Here is a 10,042-nt window from a genome sequence, read left to right as displayed (position 1 = left end):
ATGGAGGGAATGACATCCCCCGCTCCTCCACCGCCGCCCGGGGCCGGTTCGGTGCGTCAGCGAAGCCTCAGAGCTTGGCCCTGGAGCCCAGAGGGGGCCCAGGTGGCAGAGAGAACACGGTGTGTGCAGACAGTTCTGGAAGAACCAGACCCACATCGATTGGGCGCCGGCCATTCTTCCTGTCCCGGATTTGGTGGTCCTGGGAGCGGGGCCCATGTTTTGCATGCCTGTCTCCCAAGGGCCCCCACTGTGTGAGCAAGAGCCTCACCTGTTTGATTGTGCTCTGAGTTCATCCTTGTCTCAAGCCTCCAAGCCGTCCCATGGAAGAAACTCTATCTTGACCCACTGGGGTAAAGTCAGTTGGCTCAAAGTTCTCTCAGTTGGGGGACAGCCCTGCCTCTGTCAAGGTCCCCAGTTTGCAGCAAAGTTCTGGGGGGAGTGCGGGGTGGGCGTTGGGGTTAGAGGGACAGGAGTGATGTTTAAATATTTATCAACCTGTGAAGGCAGTGACCACTGAGCGACAATTCCGGAGCCAAGTTTGGGAGCCCCCGGGTTGTGTGTGGAGGTCCGGGGGTTCCTGGGGAACCTGGGATGGATGTATGGGGGTATGGTCAGTCAGGGCAGCTCTTCACCAGCTGGTGCAGGGGCATTTCAGCTACTTAACCTCCAGCCCTGCCATGTGAATGTCGAGTTCAGGGACAGCGAGAGGGCTGGCCACTGCCCCACGGGGTCCCGGCCCCTGTGTATCTTGTCCATATGTGAGGTCTATTCAGGCCATCGTCTTTTCTCTCTCTCTCTGTCCCCTGGCTTGGCCTCCTGCCTGCCCTGTCACACCCAGCACTGCGTGGACCTGTCCGTCGGTGGGGTATTTATGGACCTGAACAACCTGGTGAAAATATGGTCCATGTTGGTGCATCTGCCATGCAGCCCTGGCCCCAGCTGTCAGAAGAGCTCAGAGCCAGAAGAACTGTGCACAAGGCCCCAGAAACCACCCCGAGACCATTGGATGGCATGTCTCCTTCAGCTTTTTTCTAGGCATAAGTGTGCAAATGCCCACAACTTCCAATATCTACCTGGCACACAGAGGCAGGTGGCAAGTACTGCTTTTCGATTACTTATCTTTTGCAGAGTCTTTTCAAATGGCCGCCTGCCTGTCTACTCTGGGCAGGATGACAACCTCTCTAAGTAATCCCCTCTCGCTGGGCATCTAGGTTACTTCCTCATTTTTGGCCATGAGATACAACAGTTCTGTGGCAAGCATCCTCACAGCTAGATCTGTGTACATCTTCATGCCTTTCCCTATAGGACACATTTCTTAGAGGTAGAATTCCTGGACCCAAACTCAAGGCTTTTGCTAAAATGTTCAAGAAGGGTGACAGTGGCTTTCTCCGGGGAGGAGTTTGCGGCTCGAGAAAAGTGCTCCCAATACTCCACACCTGAGCCATGACCAGTTGTCGGTGGGACAACTGCCATGGGGGAAGGAGCGTGCATCCCTGAGTGGATCCGGCAACACAGCTGAGAGCAGCTGCCCTCAGGGGCGCCCTGTGTGCCCCCCTTGCTCGCCTCATCTCGTTGGATGTTCTCCATAAGCCCCCCGAGAAAGTACTGTTATCACACCCATTTTACAGTTGAGGAAACTGAGGCAGAGTTTTGCACGATCGCCCAAGGGCACACGCAAGGGAGAAGTGGCCCACTGACTCCCATCTGGACCCCAGAGTCTGTGCTGAGCTGGGCTATTGGATTTCAACCTCCTTGGATCCGGGGACATGGATGGGACAGAGGATCCCACTGACTGGGGCAGAGCTGGGATGTGTCCAAGGTGCTGGCGTGACTGCCCCCCAGGGAAGGAAGCAGGCAGCCGGGAGGAAGCTGCTCCAGCTTGGTGCCCACTAACAGGAGCCAGAAGAAGGAGCCTGCCCAGGGCCTATGCCCGTAGTCTTAAAGCCACTGCCATGTGCCCAGAGGCCGTGTGGCACCCAGAGGGGCGAGAGCGCTGCTGGGGGGCCCAAGGAGGGTGGGCCCAGGGAGAGAGGGAGAGAAGGAAAAGGCCCCGGGACCCCCGACTCCCAGATGCCCCTGCCCCACCTGCCACACGGCCCCTGAGTGCCTTGAGGGAGCATGGGGACAGGTTTGCTGCCCTGGTTCGATAATTGTGTAACGACTGCATTCTGGTCTTTAGTCCAGACTCCAACATGGCTCCGAGAACTCCCGGAGATCAGGGGGCAGCTCTTACGCTGGATTCCAACAGGGACGTCAGTCCCAGTGTGGTCTGGTAGGCCGAGATGACCAGGAATCAAGAAGCTCTGGACTTTCGATTTCACCCCAACCCCACATTCAAGTGACAAGTTGCCCACCCTCTCTGGGCCTCCAGAGATGTTGGTGAATGAGGTCATAGTATCCCAGTTATTGTAGCCAGAGATCCCACAGAAGCCAGGACTCAGAGACAGATGGTTTGAGGAAACTGAGTCAGAAGCCAATGACACGTGTTGAGTCCTTTTGGTGTCCTGAAGACCCTTTTGCTGTATAAGTCACCTCCTCCAGGCTGTCTTCCAGGCTTCCAGGACCTAGTGGCCACATGTTCCTACACAAAGGCTGCTAGGAGTGATGCTGTCATGTACAGGAAAGCAAGGAATTCCAAGGTGGTCAGCTTTGCCTACCGAGGGAGCCCAGAACGACACCAGGGCAAAAGGCATGCATTTTAACAATCTGTATCCTGGTGGCCCCTCCTGGGGGGTCCAAGAAACTGCTGAAAGGCCCCCAAGGGGTCAAGAAATGGAGGCTGGGGGCCTGGGTCCGGACTCCCACCTCAGGCGTGCTGCCTCCTGTTGTGCAGTGGGCCTGGGTCTCTGAGTGGAGCACACATCAGGAAAGCGCTCTGCAGTGCAAAGAGGAAACACGTTTGAATGTCATGGCTTTAAATTAATACGGCAGATAGCGCTTAATCCTAGTAAGTGGTTTTTTTCCCACCAGTGGTTCTGGTATTAGAATGTGCCAATTTGTCTGGTGCTGGGTCATACTCTCACTCCTTAAAGGGGCAGAAAACCCTGGCTATTTCCCAGGCCTGAGGAACCCTCCTGGCATCAGTTTCCTGTGAAATCGGGGTGATCTTGTCTCCACCTTCCATGGGGAGCCACAGTGAGGGGCATAGGAGGTGAAGGGAAGGAGCTGGCTTTCGTGTTTCAGAAGGAAGGATGGAGGTGAGAAGGAGCCTGCTCCTTGGGGTGTGGCGGGGTAAAGGGCAACTTCACAGCCTGAGCCCACAGAGGAAACAGCAGCTTGAATAAAGCTGTGCTTATCTAGAGAATGAGTGTGCTTTGTAAAGTTTATGGTTTGTTTGGACTGTTCTGGAAGACCCATAAAGGCTGGGAGCAGAGGAGACGGGGTGAGGGCTCACAGCAGAGCTGGGGGCCACCCCACCCACTGCCTTCCTTCTCTAGGAAGCCTGTTGTGTTGGCATGATGCTCTGTATACAGATAATTCAAGCTTGCACAATGCAGACCCTTTTTCCTTCTGAAGATCACTTCTCCCTCTCTCCTCCCCCGTGGGTGACATCTGAGAAAAGTATTGCCCAAAAAAGAGCTAAAAGGCAAAAGCCCATGACCACTGTCCACAATGTGATTCTTTTTTTAAAGAGTATTTGAATTTTTAGAGACATGATCTTGCTCCGTCCCCCAGGTGGGACTGTGGTGGTACAATCACTGCAGCCTTGAAGTTCTAGGCTCAAGCGATCCTTCCACATCAGCCTCCGAGTAGCTGGGACTGCAGGCACACCACCACACCAACTAATGTTTTAATTTTTTGCAGGGTCTTGCTATGCTGCCCGAGCTGGTCTGCAACTCTTGGCCAGCTACACACACTCCACCATGTAAAGGTTTGTAGAGTTGGTAAATGGCGCCAACTAGTGGCTTCAGCTAGTCCAGAAACTCCAAAGCTTGGGGCTGTGTCATCTTTATGTCACCATCTCTGGTCTACTGTTTCCCATCGGGGTCCCCTGCTCCCTCGACCCGGGTAACTCACCCCCTCTTCAAGGGCAATTCGGAAAGTCTCCCCCTTTCAGGAATGGTTGAATTTGAATCACCAGGTATTTAATCAGAGTTCTCTCTCCCCGGTGGTTTGAGTAAGAAAAACCAAGGAAAGCAAATCCACCTTTTCTATAAAAGTTTATTCTGCAATTTTTTTCTAAGAAGGGCGAAAAATTGAAATTATTAAAGGTAAGGAACATCGGTATATAAAAATAATATAAACACACTTATTAATAACAAAGCAACATTTCTTTCTAGCAACAACTAGTAGTTAATCTTGCCCAAGATTTTTCCGAAAGTATTAAATACATTTTAGATAACAATACATTCAGATACACATGCACAAATATATCAAACACACACACACACATATATACAACTCAAGTATTTTTTTCTGTGCATTCTAGCTAATCCTAGCTAAAGTGAAAACAACTAAAACGACTAAATGCCTGAGTGACCTTAAAGTTGAACAAAGTATGCTTTGGAGGTGAATTTTGGAGACATGCTAAGATTTCCCTTCCCAATCTCAGTAGCTACCGGTTTGTACTCTGTGGTTCATACTGGAAAAATTAAAGCGTGCCTTTGAGATCTGCTTGTGGGATGGGGATGATCTTGTCTTCGGTGGTGTTGATTTGGGAAAACTTGCCCTCACTCTCTCCTAGTGCATCTTATGGATTGGAAAGGGGATGATTTGTAAGGGAAAGCTCTCAGGTTTGACTACATCTGACTTATTCTTTGCTTCAGGGCATGGACCTCCCTCTCAATTTCATAGGGGAGGTCGTCATTGACCTGCTCCTCCAAATACTTCTCGATGTCTTCCACCTCCTTCTCCCAGAACTCCTTGGAGATGCTGAAGAGTTCCGTTGGGTTGACGGCCCCCAGGCCCTTCAGGTTCAGGGCATCCTCTTTGGGGACGTAGCCTATGGGCGTGAGCTTGGCACCTGCTTTTCCATTGATGCGGTTGAACATCCACTCCAGCACCCTGGCGTTCTCTCCAAAGCCTGGCCAGAGGAACTTGCCTTCTTTGTCCTTCCGGAACCAGTTGACATGGAAGATCTTGGGCAGCTTGGCTGCCGGGCGCTGGGCCATGCTCAGCCAGTGGGCCAGGTATTTGCCGAAGTTATAACCAAAGAAGGGCCGCATGGCAAAGGGGTCATGCATGATGATCTTGCCTGTTAAAGAGAGAGGGTTCCATCAGCAAATGATGCTCTTGTAGGGAAGATGGGCCCCAGTGATTGTTGACACAGCATACATGGTGCACTTTCTCTCTCTCTCTCTCTCTCTCTCTGTCTATCCACATACAGACACAGAGAGGGACAGAGAGACACAGAGTGACAGACAGAGCTCTAATCCTGTTTCTCTGTGGGTTCACATCTGGCATTTGACTTACCTTTGTGTTCCGCAGCCGCCGTAGCCTCTGATCTCATGGCTGCCCCCACAAACACACCATGCTGCCAGTTCAGAGCTTCGTAGACTAGGGGGACACCTTCAGCAGGAAGAAAGAAAAGCTCCTTCAAGACTGTGACATTCAGCCTCCACAACCCATGGTATTATTTCACAGTGTGTCAAGACAACAGCTCTGTCCTTGAGCTGACTGTGGAAAACTACGAAGTCCAAGTTACCCCACCAAGGCACACAGCGGAAGGTAACGTTGGATCATTCTACATTGGATCCAGGATCTGGAAAGGGTCTGGGGGCCAGAAGGGTTGGGTCTACATCTGAGCTTGCCAACTCTTCTGGATTTTGGAAAGATCTTTGGTTCAAGATCTTTGGCTACCTCTACAAGGTCATGGAAAGGGGCACTTTCAAGGGGGTCTTTCGGTGGCTAGCACACCCGCGTTCCCAGTCTAAACTAAAGAGAGGCTCACCTGTGGGTCTGCGGCCTCCAAAGATAATGCCTTCGATGGGCACACCTTCCGGAGACTCCCAGGCACCATCGATGATGGGGCACTGGCTGGCTGGAGTGCAGAACCGCGAGTTGGGGTGGGCACAAGGTTCCCCTACAATGAGAGAGCGAGAAGCCCCTGAGCGTCTGGCCAAACAGTGGGTGCCTGCGACCCGGAGCGCTGAGGCCTCTAGTGGGAACTCACCATCCTCTGGGCTCCATGCCTTATCCTTCCAGGAAGTGATCGTGATGCCCGAGGCCAGTGGCTCATCGATGCCTTCCCAATAGATGCCCCCGTCGCTGGTCTCTGCCACATTGGTGAAGATGGTGTTCTTCTGGATGGTCTTGATGGCATTGGGATTTGTCTTCACAGAGGTTCCCGGGGCGACACCGAAAAAGCCATTTTCTGGGTTGATAGCCCTTAAGTTACCTGGAGGGTTAATAATCAACCGGAGAAGTGGTCGTGAGGGCCAGGCAGATATAACGTCTACTCACATCTTGCCAGGCTCATGTTGTGCCAAGTTTTCAAATCCCTTTTCTCCTCCCCTACAATACACATGTATGTTTTTCCTCCAAGCATCATATTCAACTCAGACACTCGCAGCTCTCACTTCCCCTCCAATTTCCCCCAGTCCCATCTTACCAAGTTTATGTGTGTAAACAAACAGCAGCATATGGCCGCATTTCAACCCAGACTGAATATCGCATTGAAGGATGCTTGCAGAATGCATATTTCTAAGACTCAGCAAACCTCAGTGGAATGTAAAGCTCCAAGCACTGAGGACGAAGGGGACTCTGGCACGTTTTGAAGGTCAGCCGCTCCCTGGGGCCCACTGCCATCCCTGCTGGGCCTGGGAGTTACCTTGCTCATCAAACTTCATCCAGGCGATGTCGTCGCCCACACACTCCACCTTCCACCCAGGCAGACTGGGGTTCATCATGGCCAGGTTGGTCTTCCCACAGGCGCTGGGGAACGCTGCCGCCAGGTACTTCTTCTGGCCCTCGGGGTTGGTTATGCCCAGGATCTGTGGGAGACGGGATGCTTCGTCACCGTCTTTGTGCCTTTCTCCCCGAAGGGCAGCACTGCCGTCCAGAAGCCCCCAGAGGTGGGCCCCAAGTTCTCCTTCAGCCCCAAAGCCCTCAAACATGGGCCCCAAGGTCTCCTTCAGCCCAGAACCCCCTGCCCACCCCCGAGGTGGACCCCAAGGGTCAGCCATCTCTTCAAGTTTCAGTGTACACTAACGTTTCTACCCCAGGGTCTCCAGGGGACTCTCTGTGTTTAAGGTCCTCTGAAGGAGGTATATGTGGGTGCATGAAGTGTTTAATTAATTAATTAATTAACCCGCTCACTCAGGGGCGTGCTGGGTCTTGCTGATGTGTCCGCAGCGTCCCTTGGGCCAGCCCCCTCCCCTCACCCCTGGGCTTTCCCTCACACACCCCAACCTTCCTGCAGGCTTACCAGCATGTGCTCTGCCAGCCACCCTTCCTCCTTGGCCAGCCGACTGGCCATCCTGAGAGCAAAGCACTTCTTTCCAAGCAGCGAGTTCCCGCCATACCCGCTGCCAAAGGACACGATCTCTCTGCGGTCAGGCAGGTGTGCAATGAGGGTCAGCTCTGGGTTACAGGCCCAGTTGTTGACCAAAGGCTCTGCAAACAGGGACCCGTTCCATGTCAGTACACCGTGTCCCTGCCGGAGGACACCCAGAACCCCAGGTTTAGCATTACGCTTACTTTGTTACTTTAACTTTTGATTTTGCAATAATACACTTACTCTTTAAAGGCAGAGGGCACCCCACAGAGTGGAGACACTTCACAAACTCGCCGTCGCCCAGCGCGTCCAGGACGGCCGTGCCCATCCGCGTCATGATGCGCATGCTGGCCACCACGTATGGCGAATCTGTCAGCTCCACGCCAATCTTGGACAGAGGCGAGCCCAGTGGCCCCATGCTGAATGGGATGACATACATGGTGCGACCTGGGGACCAGAGGGGTGGGAGCTGGTGAGACGTGACCTTGGGCTTGCAAACACCACCAGTGTGGTTCCCCTAGGGAGACTCAGTCTCATGGTCTCTACATCCTGTTGGCCACCAGCCCCTCGGTCAGAAGAGCCCACCAGGAGGCAGAGAGTCTGCCGAAATTTAAGAATTTTCTTTCATAAGTGTACAGTGGGCCCCCCCCCAAGCTTTTTCAAGTTCATGTGCATGGAATTGTTTCCATACTCGTGTCAGACAGTCTGGAAAGGCGGAACTGAGGTGAGCCACCTTCACTTGTGGAACTGGAAGATGGCTGAGGCCCGGAGTCTCCATGACCGTCACAATCACCACTAGGACAGCCGTCATAACACGACGTGTGCTGCTGTGCTACCCACTCAGATAAACATTTCAATCACCTTTCATGCATCCAGGGAACCTGGCATTGAACGCCTTCTCAAAGTCCTCCTCTGACATCCAGCGGCCCAGCTGGCTGACGCCGGTTTTCGAGATGGGAACCGTGTCCCTTTGTTCTTGGGTGATGATTACTGTCTTGCTTTCAATCCTGGCCACATCCCTGGGGTCTGTGAGAGCCAACCAGCTGTAGAGAATCACAGGATTCCTCAGCCCAGCATCATGAGCAGTGGACCCTTCTCTCAGGACTGGGGCTGTCTTTAGCTTGCAACAGAAATCTGCTCTTCCCAGAGCATTTGGGGGTGCCAGCACATAAGGCCTGGGTCCCCTGCTAATGTCATGAAAGTAGGGTCTGTATGGTTCTCACCATCTTATTATTATTTTTAGTCAGTCTGGCGCTGTCACCCAGGCTGGAGTGCAGTGACATGATCACAGCTCACTGCAGCCTCGAACCCCTGGGCTCAGGTGATCCTTCCCCATCAGCGTCCTGAGTAGCTGGGACTACATGTACACACCACCACACCCAGCTAATTGTTTTCTTTTTGTAGAGCTGACATCTTGCTATATTGCCTAGACTGGTCTCAAACTCCTGGACTCAAGAAATCCTCCCACCTCTTACACACCCTCCCGAAGGGCTGGGATTACAGGCGTGAGCCACTGCGCCCCACCCTGACTGTCTCCTGAAGTTCTCCAAGAGTCTGCAAGCCCCTTGAGGTCTCTATCACCCCTTTCTGCCAACACGGAGGAGGCAGGGAAGGGGAGTGTACAGGGGGTGCTGAGCGAGCTTACCAGTTGTCATATTTCTTCAGCCGCCGAATGATGCCCCGCTGTTCCATGTCCTCCAGGAGTCTCCCGTTCTCCTCCTCGGAGCCATCACAGATGTGGATGCACTCGGGCTGGCACAGCGTGGCATTGCTCTCCACGAAGTCCCTCACTGCCCGGGGCAAGCTGTCGAGGGTGCCCTGGACGACTTTGGCTGAGACGGTCAGGCCGTTTTGCAGCTGAGGAGGCATTTCTGCAGGGTGGTGCTAAGGGGCACGGACGCTGAGATCTCCTGAAACAGAAACGCTGTGTCCTGAGCACAAACGACAATAGACGCCTGCAAAGCACCTGGTGGCCTTCTGCGGGGATGGCCCACGTACAGACGGCTACTCCTCTAAGGAAGAAAGAAAATGGGTTCATGCTCTTTGCAATTTTTTTCAGAAATGTAAATGCCAAAGCTCTACTCACCTATCTTTGGATGATCTCAGGGATCCCAGGCTTTCTTTCTGGGTTCTTCCCACTGGCCAGAGTGGGTTCCCTGTGGGAAGGCCGTGCTTGGTGGCAGGAGCTCCTGGCCTTAAATACAGTGGAGGCCAGCGGCCCTTCCCCTCGGCTGCACTCGGGGAGGCTCGTCTCTGACGTCAGGGGCAGTTCTCTGGATCTCAGCCAGGGTCAGTTCTACTTCGGGCCAACTCACCACGATCCACCCCAGGGAGATAATCATTGAACATATCGTTGTTAATGAGTGCCAGGAGACCTCGGGCCAGGACCAGCCATGATGGGCTCTTACACAACCTCTGCTTGACTAAACTTTGCCCCAGTTCTCTGCTGATGCAAAACACAACACCCTTTTCTGGCCAGGCAGGTGGGGTCGAGGACAAGGCTGGCCAGGGCACCTCCTGGACTTCAAGGGTTGTTGGCAGCACATTCTGTGTGCCAACAAGGGCCCCTTGGCACAACATTGCCACTGTGAGGTGTCACCCCATGGC

General features: G+C 53.3%; 1 protein-coding gene across 1 annotated transcript; it reads right to left on the bottom strand.

Moving 5' to 3' along the window:
* Nucleotides 1-4,539: 4,539 nt before the first annotated feature.
* PCK1 (phosphoenolpyruvate carboxykinase 1) lies at nucleotides 4,540-9,608 on the bottom strand. Its single transcript, XM_008054412.1, has 10 exons — nucleotides 9,518-9,608; nucleotides 9,081-9,335; nucleotides 8,297-8,478; nucleotides 7,679-7,882; nucleotides 7,367-7,554; nucleotides 6,770-6,932; nucleotides 6,113-6,337; nucleotides 5,891-6,022; nucleotides 5,413-5,508; nucleotides 4,540-5,194 (listed from the first exon to the last, which is right to left on the bottom strand). Exons 2-10 carry the CDS (start codon nucleotides 9,302-9,304, stop codon nucleotides 4,740-4,742), a joined length of 1,869 nt encoding a protein of 622 aa, XP_008052603.1. The 5' UTR covers nucleotides 9,305-9,335; nucleotides 9,518-9,608; the 3' UTR covers nucleotides 4,540-4,739.
* Nucleotides 9,609-10,042: the final 434 nt, after the last annotated feature.

This window comes from Carlito syrichta, unplaced genomic scaffold (assembly GCF_000164805.1).
Source record: "Carlito syrichta isolate Samal-C Ts95f unplaced genomic scaffold, Tarsius_syrichta-2.0.1 Scaffold290134, whole genome shotgun sequence".
Taxonomy (NCBI): domain Eukaryota; kingdom Metazoa; phylum Chordata; class Mammalia; order Primates; family Tarsiidae; genus Carlito; species Carlito syrichta.
Note: the sequence above shows the minus strand (reverse complement) of the source record. Positions and strands in the feature narration are given on the sequence as shown.

What these genes read in the sequence shown, in the direction of transcription:
- PCK1 (XM_008054412.1), bottom strand. Translation starts at nt 9,304, where the DNA reads ATGCCTCCTCAGCTGCAAAACGGCCTGACCGTCTCAGCCAAAGTCGTC. An exon ending in GGCTGGCAGAGCACATGCTG is followed by an intron (nt 6,933 to 7,366) that starts GTAAGCCTGCAG and finishes CGTCTCCCACAG; the next exon opens with ATCCTGGGCATAACCAACCC. An exon ending in GGCGGCTGCGGAACACAAAG is followed by an intron (nt 5,195 to 5,412) that starts GTAAGTCAAATG and finishes TCTCTTTAACAG; the next exon opens with GCAAGATCATCATGCATGAC.